At 36.4% G+C, this 24,124-nt stretch overlaps 2 protein-coding genes across 6 annotated transcripts in view; one reads left to right on the forward strand and one right to left on the reverse strand.

Annotated features, from left to right (window-relative positions):
* Positions 1 to 82: 82 nt before the first annotated feature.
* LOC6638264 (zinc finger FYVE domain-containing protein 9) lies at positions 83 to 7,765 on the reverse strand. Its single transcript, XM_023176104.2, has 8 exons — positions 7,669 to 7,765; positions 6,638 to 7,432; positions 5,120 to 6,572; positions 3,943 to 4,221; positions 2,857 to 3,880; positions 2,668 to 2,788; positions 2,431 to 2,595; positions 83 to 609 (listed from the first exon to the last, which is right to left on the reverse strand). The coding sequence occupies exons 2-8, from the start codon at positions 7,412 to 7,414 to the stop codon at positions 457 to 459; spliced, it is 3,972 nt and encodes a 1,323-aa protein (XP_023031872.1). The 5' UTR covers positions 7,415 to 7,432; positions 7,669 to 7,765; the 3' UTR covers positions 83 to 456.
* An 806-nt stretch (positions 7,766 to 8,571) lies between these two features.
* LOC6638263 (syndecan) overlaps positions 8,572 to 24,124 on the forward strand; it is a 128,457-nt gene continuing 112,904 nt past the window's right edge. For 4 of the 5 annotated variants that reach the window (XM_023176308.2, XM_023176309.2, XM_023176315.2 and 1 more), the window contains exons 1-2: positions 8,573 to 8,677; positions 9,487 to 9,768. In XM_023176308.2, coding sequence (XP_023032076.1) covers positions 9,616 to 9,768 — 153 coding nt within the window. In that variant the 5' untranslated portion in view covers positions 8,573 to 8,677; positions 9,487 to 9,615. Of the gene's footprint in view, positions 8,678 to 9,486; positions 9,769 to 24,124 lie in introns of all 5 variants that reach the window. The other variant, XM_023176313.2, reaches the window with a different exon arrangement.

Raw genomic sequence — 24,124 nt, forward strand, 5'->3', positions numbered from 1 at the left:
TAACAGTTAATATATATATTTTTTTATTTTATAGATAGAATTAATAATGCATAAAACAAAGAAATAAATTGTGTGAATTCATTTTTTTTTGTTGGACAATATACAAAGAGATAAAATAGAAAAATAAACTTTGTTCAAGCATTAAAAAATAAGTTGCCAAAAGCGGAAAGGGGTTAAAAGAGGGGCGGGAATGGATTACTATACTTTTTTTTATATACACAATTTGCAAAACCAAAAAAAAAAAACACGTCAGGGGTCTGGGTCACAGGGGTATAGGAGAATCACTTTGATAGACTTAAATTTATATAGTATATAGAGGGAGATTATAGCTATGAAAAAAACACACACACATTGTTTTACGAAAAGTACGAGTACCAAGCAAAAATTGCACTAGAGGTTATTATAATTTGTTTGCTTCACTTTTTCTTCTTATTGTTTGTTTGTTTGTTTGTTTTCTTAGGCATTTAGTATATAGAAAACCAGTTCCAATATGATCGCCTCTTGTATACCCGATGATTCGCCATGCAATGTGGCTATCAAATGATTATCCAAAGCATTCATATATAATGGCGGCAACTTAGACCCTCGAGCACCAGCCTCATAGCCGACCTGAAAGGAAACAAAAGCAAAAGAGAACATTAAAATATATAATTGAAAGTATGTTTAGACCATAATGATCTTAAAAGCTTATCGAAATCAAAGTTAAATTTACTAAAAATGAAGTTAAGTTATATAAAAATCAACGAGAACATATTAAATTAGTCGATAGAAGCTAATACAGTACACAAAAATTTGCACTTTAGAGTTTTGCTGATCCCGAATTTGACCTCAGATTATTCACATCAGCTATGGTTCTTGGGTTCATCTTGAATTTTGTTGAATAAGTACATAACATGAAAGCCATTAAGCCGTCTTTCAATATAAATATTACAACCTGTTCTTAAAGTCGAATCTTAAATTTATACAGAAATAGATTGTTTATACTATTACTCTATTTATACTATTAGAAATCCAATCATTGTGTCTATAGGTAAGGTAGTAAAGAGAGGTATGAAAGTGCGAGGAAACAGAAAATTTCATAAAAGTGAGACTATTCCTCATAACTAATCGGAAAGATCATGAACTGTTAAACTCTAACATCTTGAGACAATCGGTTAGTCGTAATACTCTTCTATGGAATGCTTTAATTGATAAGGTATGACATTTAACATTTCAATTTCAAAGAAATGTAAATCAAAAGAAAATCAATAATAAGATTATGTAAAGGGTAATAGTATAGTAAATATTGAAAATAGCTGAACAACGAGGATCCGGGTTCGAATCCCCAGGCTAGTGTATGGATGTAGTTTTCGGCTAAGCCGAAGGCCTTAGTTTCCAGTGCTTGTAAAATAATGTTAGGTTGATAGTTTACAACTATTTTCTATACTTATATTAATAATAATAATCAAAAGATTTAAAATGAAATGAGTCGATTAATCTAATACAAAACAAAAGGGAAAACGAATGTTTGAAATCTAAATGCATTAATCAATTGTGATTAATAAGTTTGGGCTTTCATTATATGTTATGTTATATATATTATGTCCTGAATGTTTTAATTAAAACGGTTGGAAGTATTTCAAGTAAGATCATATATAGAAGATCTATTAAATTTATAGATTCTGATATAAAATATTATTCTTATCATAAGGAAGAACATTAACGAAGTACATTTTTATCCCGTATTACTAAATAATGTCAGGACTTACATAATGAACATTATGAGGTGTATATAGAATAAAATTTGATTTTATATCTTAAGCTTACTTAGTAAGGCTACGAGTTTACCCCTAAATTATTATTCTCAGTGTAGGATATAGTTAACAACATAAGTATTTATTCAACTAATACTTAGACTACATTCCCACACTAGTTTGGGATTGGAACCCGGATCATTGTTGTTCAGTTGCCTAATTAACCGGGCCACTGAGACATCTCATCTACCGAGGACTGCAAATTACCGCCCAATAATTTCATTTTCATTATTAAATAAGAATTTAAGGGTACAATTAGCTAAAATTTAACCCAGGTTTCAGTGGGAAATACTTTTAGCAATGTGAATTTCATTGAAGTAACATTGAAATCTTCATTTATGATAAAACAGAAAAGAATGATGCTAATTTTTTTCAAATCCACTCTTTATGATGAATTGTTGTTCCTATAAAAAATATAACTCATTTGAATTTTTAAGCATTATAGTTAAAAATCTACTTAAAAAGCCTCAAGAATTAAGAGAGAGAAATGTTTATAGAAGTCAAATAGAGGATTATGTTCAATAAAGAACAATTTCTCTTTTCAAACGGTAGTAAAATAAATAAAATGGATTGGAGAACTATTTGTAGAGAACACAAATGTTTGTTTTCTCCACAGAATTGGTTTTGTGAAGCTTACATTTTCCTGATCCAAAGTGGCACGCAGGCCAACTTTATTAATGCCCGCAGCTGCCAAAAGATCCAAGAAGGGTAACAAAGCCATTGAAGCGCTACGTGCCAATTGTTCGGCTATGCGGGTGATGTCTGTATAGTTGCCACCATTTGTGGCATACCAATCTTCGCACTAGAAAAAACATAACGAGATAAGAACTGTTTATCAAGAAGGGCAAAAAGAGAACAATTCCAAAATAAATACCTTGACTATAAAAATGTCACTCAATTTGATGGCGTAATTGGCATTGGAATAGTTAAAACTTGCATGTACACGCATATTGGCTATGCCATCCATGGCCTTATCATCGATGGGGGATTTGACACTGAAAGAAAGAGAGTTAATAGTTCAATTTCTGTAAATGTAAATTGATTAGTCGTAAGTTCTACCTACCCCACATTGATATCACGATCATTATCAACCCATTTAATGCTAACAAGTTCACTTTGTTCCTCATTAGCCTCAATTGGGCCACAGACAATATCAATGTCTGTTTGATTTCTGAGAGCTTGACGCACTTCTTCCATTTTGGCTGGCATTATTTGCACCATGAGACCATCTTCGACAATGCTACACTTGCCCGATAGCCCACTGCTGCTCTTGAGTGCTTCATTTAGGACAAAGAAACTGGCGCCTGTGACTTTTCGTGGCTGTCCTTGAATATTTATCGCTTGAGTGGAATAGGCATACATTTCCGTACGATCATCATTGATATTTTGCATGCAAACTAAATGACCATCGGCGACTTTGGAAAAATTACCAGCAAATGCTAATATATGATCACTGGCATTATTAATGGCCTTAATCACATCCTGTTGACGATGACGTGGTATCAGCACCGTTGTCTGACGATCCTCCATGTGAATAAACAGCCCTCGTATGGCTGGCAGGGAATAGGAATAGTTACGAAAATCCACCAAGAAATTGATTATCGTTTGGGCAATCTCGCCATAAACCGATTCACGATTACGCACCGATATCAATGGGCAGGGATAATAACGATATTGGGCACCCAGACGTAAAATTAAACGTAAAGGCAATACCTTTGCCCAGGGCACTTCGTGACGATGTATGAGAACAGCCACTAAATATGGATTCTCCGGCACAATGACACCCTGTAAACATTGATAGGTGGGTCGTAGATAAATGAAGCCACCATGCTCACGTGAGCCCAGGAAATTGGCCTTCCTTGGACTACTGAAGGCCAACTCATGTATGCCCGAACGTGCATTTTCGGCCTCAACATAAATCTCATACAAATGCTGAAACACATCACGTGGAACGGCCTCAAGTGACTCGGCCTTATTATTCGTGTTGGGTTCCTTAATTTCCAGTAATATAATCAATTCATCATTGCCCACATGATGCAGTCCCGAGGTGGTAAAATTCAATACCCAACGATTCATGCAACAGCTCACTGTAAAACGAAACCAAAAAGTTCTTTAGTGAAAATCGTTTACAAAGAATTCCTCCACTTACTGTTGACAATCTTGACGTAGACATAGAAATTGTTTTTCACAATAAACTTTAGTGTTTCATGTTGCAATCTCTCGACAAGATCCTTATCATTTCGGACTTCCTTGTAGTCCACATCACAGCAATTGGTCGCCTGACTGGAGGTCACACATATGGGAGGCAAAGCATTCTCTTCGATGGGTATATAACAACCTTGAGCATCACCATTTGGTGGCAATTTACGTGAACGCACTGCATCCGCCTTTCGACGTGGCGATGTTTGAGCCGTGGCAACAGGAGCAACTAAAAATAACAACAAAAACAATGAAGTAAGTACGTCGTCTCGCCGACCATGCACCAGGTTAAACAACTAATTTGCTCCCCCGACTGGACCCGGTGCTGCTGATCCCCCACTGGCTCCATCACCCAATGGCCGACGCTGATTTAGATCATGGTTTTCCGCTGTCGTTGAGGCAGCCAATTCCAATTCCAAATTAAACAACCGATTTTAATAAAATTTGGTAGATCGGTAGAAATAATTAAGACTAACTAGTGTGCCGAATTCGATTTCGTTAGCCGAAAAATTGCAGTAGGCAATCGGTTTTTTCTATATTCTGGAGGCGAACGTAGGCGTGGCAGAATTGTTAAATATGAATAATCTGCATGCCTACAAAAGAAATCTGCATACTAAATTTGGTAGTTCTGGCTTTGTTAGTTTTTGAGAAAATCAGTTTTTTTTAATTTTCGGGGGCGGAAGTGGACGTGGTAAAATTTTGGAAAAAGCCAAATCTGCGCCTTCACCAAGCATGTATACATATATACCAAATTTTGTGTCTCTAGCTAGAATAGTCTTTGAAAATATCACTTTTGTTTAAATTGCGTGGGCGTAAGGGGGCGTGGCAAAAATTTGAAATAAACTTGAACACCGTAGGTATTACAGAAGTCTAAGTTCCAAATTTGGTGGCTCTAGCTCTTATAGTCTCCGAGATCTACGTGTTCATACAGACAGACACGGCTAGATCGTCTCGGCTGCTAATGCTAATCAAGAATATATATACTTTATGGGGTCGGAAAAGTTTCCTTCTGCCTGTTACATACATTTTGGCGACTTTAATATACCATTTCACCCAATGGGTGCATGGTATAAAAACCGAAAGAAACTGAATAATCAAAGAGAGGGAAAACAGACAATTTTCATTACCAGCTCGACTTGAAGGCTCCTGAGAGACTGCTGTTAGGGTGGCAGCCGCTGCACTGGGTGGAATGGATCCTCTAAATAATTGGGCCACCAGACCCATTGTGGTGCTATCAATACTGCGTGATTCGTTGCTAGCTGGTGTCGGGGGTTTCTGTCCTCCACCACCAGCAGAATTGTTCCTTTGACCGCGTCTCGTCTGTTTGTTGGACGACTGTTCGCCCCATTGTTGCTGTTCCATGGAGCTGGCCAGCTCACTGCCCGGAGCAATGCCATCACTGAACATGACACTTTTACGTTTACGATTCTTTTGACCATCTGATGAGGAACTGCTATTGGAGGAGCTGCCCTCGGTGGAGGGTTTCTTCAGAACACCAACAGGAACAATCACACTAGGCGGTTGGCCACCAGACTGAGATGCCGCCACCTGACAATGCGGCGGTATTGTGGAGCAGTACTCCATGGGATTATTGGGATTGGGTGATCTCATTGGGGTGGGTGGCAGAGCGGCTGAAGCCGCTGCTGTCGATGTGGCCACACCGCCCGCTTGTCGTTCACTCAGGATCATGAAACATTGCACACAGACACGAGATTCCTGCTCGTTGGCGAATTCCAAATGAAATTTCTGGGAACAACAAATGGAACAGAGCACTTTGCCACAGGCACGACAATGATGACGCCGCTTGATCATGGTGAATTTCTGATGACATTGCATACATTGGCCGGCCATATTGTCGGGCACCCAAATGGGTGGAACTTTGCCCAAATTTGCATGAGGATCATCGCTATAACCGACTGCCTCATAAATGGGACTATCATCATCGGCTAATCCATCTCCATTTGCTTCTGCTTCCACTTGGGGTTCGCCCTCTAAAGCTGGTGGCTGCAATTCCTCCGTAGATGCCGCCGGCGGCGTCTGTCCTGCATTATCTCCTTGATAGCCATTTAAATCCAATGTCTGTGGCCTTTGAGGACGTTGCTCCACCATCTCCTCCTCCCCCTGCTGTTTGCCCTCTATCGCTTCCTGCTGCTGTGACTCTTGTTCTAGAGCTTCCTCTGCTTCTAGTTTACGGCCGGAGAGGGAATCCGTTTCAGAGCTGCCAAATGAGGATGCCCCATCCGCATTATTGACTATTCCACCTGTCTCTTGTGGTCTCAGCTCAGCGAATTCCACAGTCGAGGCTTGTGAGAAATTATCGACATTCATTTGGTCATGGGAATGGGATTCTCTTTCATCTTGTTCGGATAGAATTCTCACCGATTCCTCTTCTGTTACAGGCGAAGCGGAAAGTGAAATCTCTTCCTGTTCAATGTCAATCTCCTGCAGCATGCTATCCAATTCTGTATCCGATATTTCATCCATTGTCGAGCAAAAAGTCAAGGGTTGACTATGTTTGGGTAACTCTTTGTTAGCTTTGGCAACAGGCATTGCCGCTTGGGCAGGTGGATTAGCAATTTCCTGAGAAGAAAATTATACAGAAATTTACTGAAAGTCCACTGAATTAGCCTAATTTGAATACTTACCTCAGTTGGCGGAATATTTTCTACCAATTTTGTGGATGTATCCTGCTCTTCCATCTGTTCCAGTTCATTGATAACTTTAACCAAAGCAGAGGAGGCGGTCACCTCTTCAGGTAACATGGACTCAGTGGTATTTGTCAGCGATATAGATGATAGACCCTGAGCCAATTCGTTTACTTTTTGCTCCTTTGCAGGAGGTGGTTGACCCGATGGAACTTTTACCTCTAGGGCACTTGGCACTTTATCGCTCAATTCCTCGGATTGACTGACTGGCGAGGGGCCAGAAGAGAAAGTTGAACACGAGGATGTTGTCAATGACTCGGATGAAGATGATCTTTGCCTTGAATTGGTTTCATTGCCATTTTTAAGGGCCTTCTGCTGCTCCTCACTGAATTTGTTAATGTCATCGTGAGGTTCCTCTTCCTCCTCCTCCTCATCATCATCGTCATCTTCAATTTCTGCTGGCTGCTCTCTACTGTGGGTGGGTATTTCCTTCTCCTGTTCCTCCGTTTGCCAGTTGTACGTTTGTGGAGTTTGCTCCAAGGATTTCACATTATTTCTGTAATCATCGAGACTATTGAACACCTGTGAGACGCCCACAAAAGGGCTCTTTGGTGGGACTACAGTTGCTCCCCCGACTGGACCCGGTGCTGCTGATCCCCCACTGGCTCCATCACCCAATGGCCGACGCTGATTTAGATCATGGTTTTCCGCTGTCGTTGAGGCAGCCAATTCCAATTCCAAATTATCCAAAACCTGATCTATATCCACCAGATCCATTCGTGAGCCGTCGATAAACTAAACACCCCAGAACGAGAAAGAGACAGAGACGCAATTAAATATCTTGATTAACAAACAATAAAAAAATTTCTATGGGAACAAAAAAGAAAGAAGATAGAAGACAAAAAACAATGCAAGAAAGAAAAATGTTGTGATTCATTTCTTTTTGGAACGATGCTACCGATCGATTTCCAGCTTATCAGTCAATTTACGCATCACGCATTTGCTCTCTTTTTTCGGCTAGTGTTAATTACCTTTATTTACTTGCTTATTTTTGTTGTTGTTGTTCCTTTCTATTAATTTATTAACAAATATAATCCCTATTGCAAATTTACATTGTACGAAAATGAACTAGTTCCCGGTTCCCGGAGCAACTGTTACAATAGGGGTATTTTTCCAGTATTTTTATTCAGTATTTTTCGGGTATCACTATTTTTAATAGCTAGTTCGATGCAGTTGCAACAGTGTTGCTAGAATTTGAGTGTCAAAACAAGCTAGGTTTCGCAAATATTAAAACTAAATTAGATGAAACCACATAAATTACGTGACAAACTGTAATTTGAAATGGGTAATTTCTTCTGAATTATTCCACATAACACTGAAAAAAAGAAATCCAACTTTAAGAAGCTTTAACTTTTATCCTCCTGTATTCATACATAAATCTTCCGAAATGCCGAATCTCGCCCATATTTACAAGAACCATCTTGAATCAAAATGAAAATGATTTCATGGTATCTATACCACAGGGTATCAGTAAGTCAGCGACCCATTGTTATTGGTGTTAATATATAGAGGACCTGATAAAATTGAGATATTTTATCTATAATTCACATTTGCCAGGCCTATTTTGTATATATTTCACATATGCAGAAACTCGAAAATGTTAACAAATTGATGTACGAAAAATCCAAACAAAACAAGTTTTTGTTTGAAATTAAGTAAAAGAAAACTAAAAAAGCAAAAAGCAAAGTTTAAAATTTTTTAAGCATTTCAATTGCATGTTAGCTAGAAATGGCTAAAACGGTAACACTGGCTAGAGTTGCCATCCATTGCCCAATACCTGTTTGTCGAACAAAAGATTCGAACTCGAACAAAAGAGTCAAACTCGAACACTTCAATCGAACTCGAACTCGAACATGTGCGTTCTTGTCGCGTTTTTTTTTGGTGTTGTTTTTGTTCTCAGGCCGGGAGGTTGTGTTGTCGGATTTTTTCGAATATAAAAATACAAGAAAACGTGAACGTGGGTGATTTTCTCGTTTAGAGGTCTGTATCTTTGTCTATGCTCGCGCGTGTGTGTGTGCCTGGAAAATTGTTACAAGAAATGTTTAAGCATGTTTAATAAAATGCATAAATAATAATAGTGCTAAATAATAACAACAAGTGCGAAAAGGAAAGAATATAAAGAAAGAAAAAGAGAGGCAGAAAGAAGCCGCCGCCAACGCGTGTGTGTGCCTGTGTTTTGAGAGTGTGTGTGTGCGTCTGTGTGAAAGAGAGTCAAGAACCAAGGGTGTGAAGAGAGAGGTGGAGAGAAGAGAAGAGTGGTGGGCGGTTGTTTGAAACCAGTTGTAAAAAGAAAATCCAAAAGGAAATTCATTTATTTAGTTACTTCAAGTAACTAGATATTAAATGCGAAAAATGTTTTTATTTTCTTTTACTTGATTTATTTTTAGCAAACGGCAAAAACAACACGAGAGTAATTTGGCTCTCTCACTTGCTCTTGCTCTCGCAATATCTATATTTTTTGTTTATTCTTACTTACTAACTCCCCCTCATATGCTCTCTCACCCTCTCCCTCTCTCACTCTATCACTCTCTGTCTACGTTACTCCGTTTTCCGTTGTTTTTTTTTTTGTTACTTTGATTTTAGCCGCGCGCGCATTATAAACTATACAAAATTGTTGTTAATTATTGAACTATTCTCTCCATCTCACTCCAACCTGCCTTTTTCGGGTTCGGGGTTCTCGTTCTCTCTTTCGCTCTCGCTCACACACTTTGGAATGTTTTCAATGTGTGTGCTAACAAGTGGAATTACTTAATAAAGTTAAATGTGTGTGTTTTATCTAATATTTCTAGAGTGCATATGTCTGTTTAATCTTTTTATATAAACAACCCACAACAAAAAAGAAGAAAGAATAGAAAATTCGGGATAACCAAAACAAAAAAAAAAATATTCACTCATCATTAACAACAAAGGCAGCAAATATGAAATTAAAGCAGAAAAACTGTTCGTGCAATGCCGCCAACGTCGGCAGAGGCAGAGGCATCTACAGCAGCAGCGGCAGCGGAGGTAAATTGCTGATGCTAAGTATGCTGCTCGCAGGTTTATTGGTGGCCGTCACCCAAGCTGTTGATCAGGTAAGACTTTTTCAAGATATACTCTCTCTCTTTTTCTATGGTTTTCCCTCGTTTTCTTTTCGTGAGGTCATCAATCAAAGGTTTTTTCCAAAAATACTTTTCAGGGAATTCGAAATTTCTCGTACAGCGAGCATTTAGTGTTATTTGAATACCCTTTAATTGAAACTATCTTGTATTAGTGATAAGAAGTTTGATTTGAAGATAAGCAAGAAGAATGAAGTAAGTAAGTCGTCTCGCCGACTTGGGTATACCATACACCAAGTGAAACAAATATTTAAAAGTTCGAAAACCAAATGTTGTATGTCTATTAAATTGTTTTAACATACCATATGCTATCTCGCTCACTCTACAAACACACGAGCACTCTAGCGCCGCCACTAGCCAACGACCAATTCTGCCCTTATGGATCGCGTAGCAAAATACGTTCGTACGTATATTTTGTATGTTTCTAGTCCGATTTTAATCAAATTTGGTAGTTTGATAGAAATAGATAAGATTTATTAGTCTGCCAAATTTGATCGCGATGGTCAAAAAATTGCAAGAGCCAATCGGTTTTTTCTAAATTATGGAGGCGGAAGTGGGCGTGGCAACATATTAAAATATATGTATTCTGCGCGCATACTAAGCCAATATAAATACTAAATTTGGTGACTTTAGCTTTGTTAGTTTTCGAGAAAATCTGTTTTGTTTAATTTTCGGGGGCGGAAATGGGCGTGGCAAAATTTTTAAATAGTCAATATCTGCGCGTCTATTAAGCTAGCTTACATACCAAATTTAATGTCGGTAGCTTTCATAGTTTTTAAGAAAATCTGTTTTTTGTAAATTCCGGGGGCGGAAGGGGGCGTGGCAAAAAGTTGGAACAATTATTTTCTGCGCGCTAACTAAACAAGTATATAACCCAAATTTGATGTCTCTATCTGCCATACTTTTTAAGAAAAACAGTTTTATGTAAATTCCGGGGGCGGAAGGGGGCGTGGCAAAAATTTGAAACAAACTCGATAAGCGTACATACTACACGAGACTGCATACCAAATTTGGTGGCTCTAGCTCTAATAGTCTCCGAGATCTAGGTGTTCATACGGACGGACGGACGGACGGACGGACGGACGGACGGACGGACGGACGGACGGACGGACGGACGGACGGACGGACGGACGGACGGACGGACGGACGGACAGACGGACATGGCTAGATCGACTCGGTTTTTGATCCTGATCAAGAATATATATACTTTGTGCGGTCGGAGATGCTTCCTTCTGCCTGTTACATACATTTTGGCGACTTTAATATACCATTTCACCCTATGGGTGTATGGTATAAAAAGTCAATATTATAAAAGTAATCTTGCCGGCGAGCTTGAGCCAAAAGAATACTCATTGCTTGAGTCATGAGTGATTAAAATGTGAAATAAATTTTTTGATATAATAATGCATAATAATGTACAAAACAAAGTTAGATTGAAATTGAATCAACAACTGAAACTGAAACCTATTCGGGGTTTCCCCGTTTTGGTCGACAATAAATATGAGATCGCTTATAAACCAAGATGTATTTGTTTGTAAATTGATTTAAGGAAATGTTATTACATAGTTTTAAATGTCGTATTATAGAGGTTTAAGGTCTGTGAAATTTCACCATGACATGATTGAGAAAATACTCAAAAAAACAAAAACTGCAGTCAGATTTAAATTTGAAGCATTAGTTAATAACAGCATCTAAAGAGGTGATAACATTGATTGACTAATTTTACTATGATTTTTATCTAAACATGGGTCGATTTTGATAATATTTGGTATTCTGCTACCTTAATGTGGGTGATTACGAATCCAAAGTTAGTTGTTTAATTTTACCATTACCATTATAGTATGTATAAATATTTGTTTATAACACAAAGGAGAAGATGTTTTTGATCCCATGAGATCGTCAAGACGATAATCCATAAGCCCGTCTGGTTTCAATCAATCTGACGCTCTCAACTTAAGTAATATTGGGTTAAAATACGCTATTTCAGCTTTCCAAGATCATAAAATGACAGAGTATGATAATAGGCCACATCCCATCACTATAACATATAGTGTTATTTGAATAATAGAAGAAAGAGTTGAAGTATCTTTATTAAATTTAGTATTAAGACAGATTTAAATGTCATTAAGCACATTTTCAAGTTTCAATAGGAATCGAACAAATAGAACTTTGTTAATATTCAATATAAATCGGAAGGTACAGCTCTGTCGCAGCGCTGCTATCTTCGTCATTGTTGGAATTACTATGGCAGAGCATTTTTGTTGATCCATATTCGAGATTAGTCTTAAGGTTCAGTTTATTTGTCGGTTTTCAATTACGATTGAGATAAAGCGTTTAATGGTTCATCAACTTTAACCATAAATGTTCCTTCTATCTAACTAAATTATCGATATGGTTTATAAATTAATTAGCCAACCGATATTTGGGTATGGGGGCGGATATATGAAATTTAGTTCTATAAATTAATTAGTTAGTTTGTGGCTTATGCTGATTCCTTTTTGGCTTGTGGTTTTCTATAGACTTTAGCCTGCAAATGGTTAGGGGAAATCTAATGAATATTTATGCCAATCAATCAACGAGTATGTAAGAGTGTGTGTGTGTCTCTCTCTCTCTCTCTCTATCTCTATGTCTGTATGTTGCAACAATGAAATCTTTTTCAAGTCGCATTGCACTCCAGTTTTGTGACGCCAACAACAAATATGAAGATGACAAAGATATTGCATTGGTTAAGGGGGAGGCAAGAGAGAGAGAGAGAGACAAAGAGTGGGCAGACGGCGGCGGCAATTGAAGAGAAGACATTAAAAATGTCTGCATTGCGAACGCATAAATATGGCAACAACTTCTCTGCTTCTTCTTCTTCTGCCAGTTCGCTCTTCTTGTTCGGCATCATCTCTTCTACTTTTGGCCAGTTTCAGTTCCGGGGCAAATAAGGCAATGGCATTGGCAAACATCAACGGACAAACGGCACACTGGACTCTGATGACTGCCAAGTCAACTTAACCAACTGAAAGAGGATGACTGTATGTGTGTCCGTGTGTGTATACTCCTTAGTGATGAGGCAAGATAATAGCGATAAATTCTTAATTAAACTATTAAATTAAATACTCTTAATTAAATTGTACCGATAATTCCTTAATTCATACACAACACAGTTAGCCAAAAAAAAAAAAAACCAAAATGATTCAATCTGAATGGAAGGAGATAGCAAAGAGCAGATCTTAAAAAAGTTAATCCATTTTCCCTGGACCCATGATGGTATAAAGAGAATGATTCCGTTCTTTAACATTCGACTTTTGATCAAATGATCGCAATAAAAAACCGCTCTTTATTCATTTATTTTGCGTTTGATGACTTACATATGTTCTACAGTTGTCTTTTCCATCATTTTCTTTACATTCGTTTAGTTGAATCTTCCTGAATTTCTTTTACTTTTTACAATTCTAGTCCATAAAACATCTAAAATTTGTCAATTGTGTTTTTCGAGGACGATTTTCGGCTTTTACGTATTAAAGATATTTTTGATTTACCGGGTTTTCCATTCCAACGAAGTTTTTTCAAGGGAACAGCAGTTTCCTACGAACTACTGAGGTTTTCGATTTAGCGGGGTACGAATTATCAAGACTCGACTGTATCTCGCCTATGGCCTATGGTCGATCCGTCTACCGAGAACGGTTGGGAGGGGAAACAGCGATTCCCACTGACACCATCCACCATCTCTTAACAGCTGATTTAACCATTATAACTAAATTGGACTATGCCTATGGAGGAAAATATGAAGATAACTTGGAAATCGGCAACGAACCTTTTGATTGTTGTTGTATTTTGCTTTTCATTGTTTCATTTCGTATTCACTATAAATTTATCCAGTGAATGACAAAGTCTCTGTTAGATGGTGAAATGAATCTTATCCCCCAAAGTCATTGAACTTTAATGACATTTTACAACACTTAACAATTACATTGACACTTAATGGGGAAATATTAAAATCTTTTTGAAATGAGAGATTCTTGAATAAAATTTTTAAAAAATATGAAGTCATAAGATGATCAAATCATGTAGAGCTTATGTATATGAAAACCTCACCAATTATCTTCCATGTCGTTCATCCTTTAACTTTTCGCGCATGGAATGTGGTTTTTTGCCAACTAAAATGAGGCAAATGTTGTTAAAAATCTATGTCAAATGCATTTTCTATATATGTATACAAATATATTTGTTTTCGATAATTAATAAATTGTGTTATTGCTTTTATCATTGATAATTAATTAACAAGTTTTTACATGAAATTAAAGCCTTGTTATACCCACTTATCCTGCGCTGTCGTCACTATTGGCTATTTCCTTCCCCTCGTTATCTCTCACCCCCTTTCGCCTTGTTTAGAACTGTTTTATATTGCTTGCTGGTCACGATGCATCATCTGATCGGCCTCTCTGCCATCTGCCAAAAGTGGTTATAGTTGCCATCTCGACTATGGCCAATTTTGAATTTGTTGTTTTGTTTGTTTAGTTGGTTGTTCGGTTGTTTGTGTGCTTTGCCAGTGACTTATTGGGCCCAAAAACACAATCTCATATATGTACGTACACATACATAAATCGAGTAAACGAGGGCTTTATTTTTGCCAAAAAGAAAAAGAAAGAAAGAAAAGAAAAAGGAAATTGGCCAAGCGAACAGTTTTGTGTGTGTGTGGTTATCTCTTAGACGACTCAGGGATTCAGCTTCCTATATGTCGCCAGCAAAACATTTTCAGAACGTGCTTAGCAATTTGATGAGAGTGAGAGAAAGAGAGAGAGAGAGATGTGTGTAAAGTGCCAGCTTCCTTCCATTGTCTCGTTTACGCATATTTTTGCGAGGGGGCTAGAAAGTGAAGAGATGCAGAGAGTAAGAGAGAGAGAGAGAGAGGGCTCCTTCATTAGCATTATTGGCATGTATGTTAGCTGAATGGGCTGACTGCTTGGTTGGGTTGGTTGGTTGTCATCATCATCAAACTGACTCTTTGGCTTAAGTGTAAGGTGTTTGGTGTTGGTTGTTGGGCGACAACGACCAATGGATGAACCCTGTCCCGCCTCCAGCCTCGCCTACATGCTAGATGAAGATGCTGTTCCAGCATGTTTATATTTATATAGATTTCGGGGAATTACCATTTGCCATTTGCTAGACACCAAAAGAACAGAGAGCTAGGTGGGATAGAACAACTCCTGCTGTGAGTTGGCCAAAGGGAAGGCGAGGGAAAGAGAGAGGAAAAGAAACAGAGGATGGAAAAATGGTTTGGCAGGTATTTAGTATCCATAGACATATCAGTTAATACATATACACACATTTGTATATTGATAGGTCGATTTTTATGGCATTGAGAGTTGATCTCTCATTACTTTAACTTTCAAGAGACCGGGTTGTAGAGTCAAGTGTAGAGTTTTCTACAATCTAGTCTTAAAAACTTAGTAAGACATTTACAAATACAAAACATAAAAAAAAACCTGTCAAAACGCCTTTTTGATACCATTAAAAACAATGGGCATTACACAAAATATTAAAAAAGTTTCATGTCCAAAAAAAACCGAATATTATTGTGGCACAAATTTTCGTCTTTTATTGTTTCTGTTAAGTTTTTCTTTAATTTTAAATAAATATGCTGTAACTCAATGAAGAGGTAAAAAATCGATCTACATATAATTTACCATTTTTAGTTTTTTTTTTGTACCTAATTTTAAAAGAGTTACTTGATGCACTGTACATAACTAATATTTTCCATGTAAAACGGTTTTAGTTCTAATAGTTTAGCATTAAAAATTAAATAGAAACTTTTTTGACTAAAGATTTGATGGCAAGTGATACCATTGATGATGAGGTCAAATTTCATCCTCCATAAACTCAAAGTTACAATAATCATAATTAAAAGTCTATAGTTAAATAATAAATAATGGATCTTTAATAATGACCAACAAATAAAAGAATTGTTAAGTGTGCCAATACTTTTTGGACTCACTATATGTTTATTTCGGTTTGTCGCATTTTCTAGGGTTATTAGCATTTTAATATTGTGATTAGTTGGAAGAGCAACTTTTGTATTGTATTAAGGTATAGGATATAGTTGTAAACTATCAACATAACTATATTTTACAAGCACTGGCAACTAAGGCCTTTGGATTAGACGAAAACTACATCCATACACTAGCCTGGGATTCGAACCCGGATCCTCGTTGTTCAGTTGACGAAATGACTAGGCCACTTAGACAACTCATCTACCGAGGACTTCAAGAGCAACTTGTATTGCTGTAAATTCTAGAAGAAAAAAAAATTTTTTGATTTATTTTTCAATGCTTTTTGATTATTACCAAATCTTGCACTTGCTGCTTTTCTGTCACACACACACATTTACACCTTTTCTGTCAGTCTTTCTGTCTTTTGTTCGCATATCGAAACACCTGAGTTTTGGATGCAGGTATAAAAATATTTTCCCTTCTTCATATGTAGATAGATACATATATATTGCCATTTCATTCGCACTTGAAGTTCCAGTTGCACTTTTCCTTCTAATTGTATTTCTGTTACCCCTCTAACACCCCTTTTGCCACACTCACTTTACCCCTTTTCCCTTTTTACTCACTCTGTATATGTTATTATGCCATGTGGGTTTTCAATTTTCATTTTCTTTTTTTTTTCTTCTTTATTTTACCATTTTCAATTATTATTCACGTGTGGTTGAGCCCTGCCCATTTGTATTTGTATGTGTTGTTGTTGTTGTAGTTGCTCCTCTTGTTGCTGTTGTTGTGGATTGTGGCGTGTGCATTCATGCACTTTGCTCTTCCTTTGTCGTCGCCATTCCATTGCACCTTGACGCAGCGACGAGATGTCAAGATGTTATCACACACACACACAGACACAAGGAGTAGGGTGTGGAGAGGGGGAAATTTGTTTTTTCTTTCTTTCTTAAGAAAAATGTCAACGTCTCAATTTAATCTATCTAAGTTCAAGTGTAAATCCCCCGCACACGAGCTAATTACAGTAAATCAATTCAAGCAGAAACAACAGAAACAACAATCGAAAAAGTAAGTGTTGAGGAGTGTAGGAGAGGGAGTAGGGACATCCAATTAGCTAAAAATTTGTCCTGTACGAAGAGTTGTCAAATTTTGCAAAGCCAAGGCACAACACCGACCTTGAGATACCGTTTTAATCTGAACAAATGGGTTGTATGCGGAAATTTTCACAGCTATGTAAGTTGTAGCAAAAAAAATACCAGAAAAAGGTCAAAAAAGGTTAGTGAGCGAATCGATTAAATTACTAATCAAGCAAATAAACAAATTAATAAAATGTCAAGTAGTTCTAATGACTGTTTTAAGAATCTTAATACTTACATACATATCTACATATGTATATACCCCACCCATAACTTACATTGAAACAAAAAAAAAAACAAAGCAAAAACCAAGTAAAAGCCATGTCAATTACAATAACAAGAAACACAACAACAACAGCTTATAAGGGTTAACCACATTAAGAAGAACAACAATAACAACAAGAAAAAGCAACGAGAGCGGTGAGTGAGAGAGAGAGCGGAAGAGCCGTTGTAAATTGTAATCGAAAGAGATACTTTGAGTGAGAGAGCGTAGCGCAACAACAACAACAACAACAACAAGAGCAAAAAAATGTAAATGTGTCGCCATGTGTATATCTGTGTGCCTGTAAATGAGTGTCAGTGTGCGTGTGTGTAGGCAGCAGCAGGCCAAGTTAAAGAAGAAAAAAGACAGCAACATGAGTTGACTGTGGTGGAGTTCGAACTTCAGCAGTAGAGAAGTCAAATTACACTCTCGAACAAAATGAGCACAAGAATTAAAACAAAAATTAACAATAAAAAGCAGAATAATCTTATCTAGCCATCAAAAAGTTAAGTAAATGTCATGAAAATTTTAATGTAACTCACGTAAACGTTTATAAACTTGAACAATTATTCTTTTGTTAACAATTTTGATGGCGTTTCCATTGTGTCTTAATGTGTCATTTAACTGTAATATAACTTTAATGGTCCAATATTGAAGGTAATGCTGACGTATTTATTTGATTAGATAGTGAGATAGATAACTGGCGAACTTTATTGATTTGTCTCGTCAAACTGATATCGATGATAATGTCATATCATTTGTAATCCTTGGCCATGATATGAAAGTAAAGTGCGCCATATGAGTGTAAACTTTTTGTTTGTAGCCTAGTGTCAGACTGTGTCGCCTTGGCGGCCTCGAGACTTGGTGAAGTTGCTTCGTTTTATTTTCTCGCTTCTTTTTTGGATTTTGATGTCTTTTTGGCCCGTATGTTGAGTTTGGTTTGGTTTGGTTTGGTTTGCTTCGTCGTTTGCTTTGCTGCTTGAAATTTCAGTTTCTGTTTCTGCTGAGGCGGCATTTGAGGTAAACAACGCACACACAGATACACACACACATACACATAGGCCGGCAGACAAACACAAACACAAACAACAACCATAAGAATAAGAAGAAGCAGCAGCAGCAGATTGAACTGCCTGTTTCCTTCTCTCACACCTCTCTCTCTTACGCTCTCTCACCCCCGCTGCTGCTGTTTTGTCATGTCTGCCTGTCTTTGGGCTCTGGCAAGCAAACCAAAAGAAGGGTAACGCAATGTCAATAATGATGCGTGGTTGCCACATTTCAGAGCTGTCTCACTCTCTCTCTGTCTTTCTCTTTGCTCTTCTCTCTTCTCTTGGTGGAGCTTGTTGGATATATCTCTCTTTTGGTGTGTCTCTTTTGGTTTTACAATTGTTGGTAGTTGTTGTTGTCGCTGCCGCTGATTCACACAATTTGTTTTTTTACTGCAATTCTTCTTTCTTCTCTGCGTTGCTTCTACTGCTTCTCGGCTCATCTTCTTTTCGCCCGCCTCCGTCTCTCTCTCTCTCTTTATGATAAATTTACAGTTGATTTGTTTACCGCTTCACGTTTTTTGTTTATTCTATCGGATTGTTGCCGCTTCCCCCGCACGTTTTTCTCATTTTTTTCCTCGTTTTCGTTCATGTTGTTTTTTTTCTACTTTTAATTGCCCCATTCTCCACCATTTGCATTTTGTGTGTGTGTGTGTGTCACTAGCTCCCCCAATCGCCCACTCAGCTCACCCTGTTTCGCCTTTTGTGTTTTTTTTTTAGCTTCATTCATTGACGCAAATCGCGCGCAAAATTTTCTGTTGATTTCTTTTACTTCCTCTGGTTCTCTCTCTGATACGACTCTTCTTTTCCTTTTTCCTTTTTTTTTTTTTTTTTTTTTTCCAATTATTGTATATGGCGCGTATTTCCTGTCCCGACTTTGACTTTTTGGTTTTGGTTTTCTCTGTGTGTGTATGTTTGTTTGCATATCATTAACATGGAAAATTTGTAAGCCAACCAGTCAAAAAAAAAAGAGACAGACAGCCAGACAGAGAAAGAGTAACAGATGGAGAGAGAGGGAGAAAAAAAGTGTTGCCCACGCAAAAAGCAACAACAGCTGCAGTTCTCTCTCTCATTCCCTCTTTGCCCTGCTTTCCCCTTCGTTTGTACCCACGCACTTTACATGCTTTTCATAATTATGCATTTCTATACTCTTCATGCAAAGGTTTTAAGGGGTATAGATCTACATTAGTGAAGAATGTAACTTTCATTTGGCTTTTCATGTACAATATGTCGTATACGTATTGTATATTTGCATTTCGATTTGAAGAATGAATTTGCTTAGACAAAGTTCATAAAATTGTATTATTTGTTAGTTTTATATTGATGCAGTGTATTTCAAAGTCATTACTCTTTCATATTTTTGCTTGTAATTTTTTTTGTGTTTGTCGTTTGATTTTCTCTTGTTGCTGATGGATTTTCAATACATTTTATACTTTTTTTATGTACGTATGTGTGATTTCTCAAAATGACATTAAAAACGACATCAATTTTTATAAAGGAATCAAAAAATATACGTACAGTTAGAAAGATATTTACGGAACAAAAAATCGATGATATCTGCTTTGATTCTATATCTTTGATATGAAGATGCAATTGTAAACATTTAAGAAGAAAATCGTATTCATTCATCAATTTTTGTAAATTTAAGAGAGCGAGAAATACAGCAGGACCTCGATTCGTCCGGTTATATTATGAAAAATTCTATACTCTCTATAGAAATTTATATAACACCGCCTCCGCTTAGTACGTCTTCGACGACGATCCGGTTATAGGGAAGGTTTTTTTGTTCATAATATAACCCATAAATCACGGCGTAATTTAAGAGATATATAGACGGATCCATTGGAATGGGCTGAATATCGAATAATTTTTCAAACTTTTTTCGCCACTTTATTATCACAACTAATAGGTCTTCGAAGTGGTCGTCCAATTGCAATAATTTTCATATTGACAAAATCGTAAAATTACTAAAATCTGTGAGACAAAAATCTTGGTTTTTTTTATCGGACCCATCCCGAGAAAAGTTTCTAGATGTTTTTGAAAACTTTTTAAAAAAATATCCCTAATTATTTGTTGAAAAATAATTATAATAATTAACTATATATACTATGTAAAATTCCCTGATTATTATGGAATACTTTCAAGTTGGCTTAAATGCCCAAGAGCGTCTGATCCTCTGACCAAATTGTTAATTTCTTTGTACTTGGAATCTATAATTTATAGAATTTTTTCGTTAACTACTTGTGACATTGGATTACCGTTACTTTTGTAGCCTTGAATTCGATTTGAAAATTTTCTTTGTGCATCAACCGAAATGTTTTCTTTGTTGGGTGTGTTGCCTTGGCAGTTGTTGGTGTTGTTGCCTTTAGTTGCTTTGTGCCACATTTTTACAGCTTTTGTGGTGCGCCTACGCAAAAGTAAAGCAAACCACCAACGCAAATTCTGACACACAGATTTTCCATCGAATTTGTTTACACAACAACAAATTTTTCTTTTCGAAATTCTTTGTTTTTCTTTTTCATCTTGTTTATAATTTTTCCCATATTTTTATATGAACCGTAGAACAGTATAAATTGTTATTTCATTTGCCTGTTTTTGGGGGGGAATAAATACATATACAATATAATTAATTAAATTGAATTGAGTCTAGATGTACCTAAGTACATACAAAAATTAACTAAATACGTAAATTGTATATGGAAAAAAAATCATCCAAGAATATCAAAATTGCTTCCATTCGTATTGATAATCCCCACCGCACCACTTGCCGCTCCCGCCGCTCCTCTCCTCTGTGAATAATCTCACATTGAGGTCAGATTGGGGGGCGGTTGCTCACTTATTTGCGATTAACTTAAAAGTGATGATGTTAATGAGATCATTTTTCGAAATAAATTAGCACACAAAGTTCTCAACTACAGAAAATAAAGAAATTAAATTTCTTAATGTGATAAGATTTTGTTGTTTAGTTTATGTTATTTTTTTTTATTTTTTCTAATTAATAAATTTATTTGCACTTGGCTTAAAACAAAGCAAAGTCTTTCACATGGAAATGGCCAGCCGAATGGGAATTACGGATTGTAAATTGTGAGTAATCAACATCTGTAGGAAATTTTCTAATATTAAAATATAAAATATTTATTTAAAAATTTATCTATCATGTGGTTTTTAAACAGATTTTACCATAAAAGTTTTAGGTACTTGATTTTGGTTTATAAAAGAGAAAGAATACAATTTTTAATTATATTTGTTAAATACTTTTGGCGTTCTTTGGCACATGGATACATGTAGAGTTTCTGGTATAGGAAGACAATTTGAGAAAGGAAGTCACTAGGGCAACCACAAATTGCAAAGAGTAGACTTCCTTTGGGATGATATCTTCATTTTGACTTGGCCTGGTGACAGCTGTTGCTACTGTCGAATGTTTTTTTTCCTTCCATTCTTTATGTTTGTTCAGTTTTAGGTTATTGACACGACATATACACTATGCGAGACAGTTCAGTTTCATATTCTTAAGGCTCAAGTTGATAGCCAAGTTCAAGTTCCAATTCTTGGAATTGAAACCCAATTGAGTGGCGTGGCGTTCGGCCATTATGCATAAATATTTACTGTCTTTAATCGTTTAGCCAAACGGTCAGCAAAACTCGCCGTTGTCGTCATATGGCAATCTGATTGAATCTGAGTCATCAGAATCGGATATTGAGTAACTACGTGACAGAGAAAAGCCAAACACAAAATGTGACAAAACATATTTATAATACATATATGCGGGCATATTTTATATACATTGGCACATAATTTAATGCAAAAATATTTACATAAAATATTGTATATACATACATTCCGCATCACCTCTATACAATTTGTGACTCCTTTTTGGCTTTGCAAGTATTATCAATTAAAGCGCTACATATGTATGTATATACATTTATCTACCTATATACATACATATATGTATATAACCATGTGTTGTAGGCAAAATACCGAACGAATGTCGAGGTTGCCGCAATACAAATAAAGTCAGTTATATAAATTATGCATATTTGTACATATATACATCATACATATATCAAAAATTTATACAGATTTGCCAAAAAAAGAAAAACAAATTCCATGTGTGTCTGTGTGTGAGGTGTGGCAACAATAATAACAGCGACAACTTTATAACATAATAGTTAAAAAATTGTTCAAGAGTTGAAAAAAATTAACATAATATGACATTTGAAATATTTAGCACGTGCATATAAATTGAGTTTTGTTTTTTCTCTTCTCTCCTTCTTTTTGTTTTATTGCTGATTCATTTTAACCGGTAAAATGAAACCGAGAAATATTTTAACCCATTTCGGCCCACTGTTCGACTTTTCAAATAGTAATTTAAAAAAAAACCCTTTATTTCATTTGATTATACTTAATTCAAAGGGAAGTTTATAGTTAGTTAGTTTGATTTGACTGACTTTTATGATAAAAAAATATTTATTTTTTCGGGTCCTTTGGGGGGTTTTAAAAATCATCGTAATTTCCGACCATTTTTTGTATTGAAAAATTTTGTATAACATTAACATAATTTGAATTAAAAAATTAGAGTTATTCATTTCGAAAAGTTAAAAATATACGTATAGACTCTAAAATTAAAACAATAATACTCCCATAGAGAAAAGTGACAAATTGTTGGCATGATCATCTAGCCGATTAGTTAATTCCCTTTACTAAAATTATTTAATGAGTCTTTCTAAAGCAGCAAATAACTTTGCTTAAGCTATATTAACTCTCATTCCCACTTATTCAGTTTTTCCATCTTATCAAAATTACCTAATTTTAGTTAGGCCTTTTGGCTGTACTTTATCGTTTCGATCTAGTAAAACTCTCGTTTCCCTCTTTTGCATGCCATCGAAATGAATTATTTATTAATTTTTTCCATTTCAAAATGATAACTTGAACCACTGTGCAATGGGAATTTTATTGGATGGTTTTTGGCATTGACTTTTGGTCGATTGAAATAACAACAAGGAAAAGTATTTGAAGTATGTATGCAGAAAATGTTATATAGTTGGTTGCTCGCTTCCCTTCAGTCCCCCCACGCACTCTCCCCTTCCGTGGCCACCCCTCACTGATCCATGCGTCCACCTACACTTGGGATTCCTTTTACGCTTTAAGCGAATTTACATTTTCATTTACGCCTGAAATGAGAGCGTAAGATTTTTGCATTTTCTTCTTTTACGCTTTATTTTTTTTTTTTATGTTTTGTATTATTTACACAACTACAACACGATGAGCTTCGACTCCTCCAGCCGCTCCTATAGCATTCTGCCTCCCTTCCCTTGCCTTCCCTTTATATATATTTACGTATATATGAAGCAAACCGCCTTTAGCGCCAAACAGGGGTCGTTGGCGGCTTCTCTCCCCACCTCATTCTCTCTCTGTCTTTCCTCCCACACTCTGTCTCTGTGACTCTCTCTCTTTCCCTTTCGCACTTTGGCTGTTTCATATGCAAATACTCGTAATATTTTTCAAATGTTGTTTGCCTTTGCCCTGTGCGGCGGCTGCTGTGTTGCCTGCCTGCTGCCTTTTCACATTTTTCAATTTTCCACGTTTCGCTTTGTTGTCGTCGCTGATAGTCTGGGCTATATATATATATATATACTATATATGCGTATATGTTGGTAGATGTGCTATATAGTGGCCATGTTGCTTACAATTTTCATTACTTTTTTCTCTCTCTCGCTTTCCAAAAGGAAGTTAGTTGGTTCAAAGTCAAAAAAAAAAAAAATTGTTGGCATTTCAAATTACCCATGGGTATTAGATGAGGATAAAAAACGAAACAGAACCAGCAAAAGAAGTTTCTCAACCAACCAACTATAACCTTATCTAATTGGTTTTGACATATATAAACATAATTTCAACAGATGTTGATTA

The sequence above is a fragment of the Drosophila willistoni genome (assembly GCF_018902025.1).
Source record: "Drosophila willistoni isolate 14030-0811.24 chromosome 2L unlocalized genomic scaffold, UCI_dwil_1.1 Seg139, whole genome shotgun sequence".
In the NCBI taxonomy this organism is placed as follows: domain Eukaryota; kingdom Metazoa; phylum Arthropoda; class Insecta; order Diptera; family Drosophilidae; genus Drosophila; species Drosophila willistoni.

What these genes read in the sequence shown, in the direction of transcription:
- LOC6638264 (XM_023176104.2), bottom strand. Translation starts at nt 7,414, where the DNA reads ATGGATCTGGTGGATATAGATCAGGTTTTGGATAATTTGGAATTGGAA. An exon ending in AAAATATTCCGCCAACTGAG is followed by an intron (nt 6,573 to 6,637) that starts GTAAGTATTCAA and finishes TTTTCTTCTCAG; the next exon opens with GAAATTGCTAATCCACCTGC. An exon ending in GTGACATTTTTATAGTCAAG is followed by an intron (nt 2,596 to 2,667) that starts GTATTTATTTTG and finishes TGTTTTTTCTAG; the next exon opens with TGCGAAGATTGGTATGCCAC.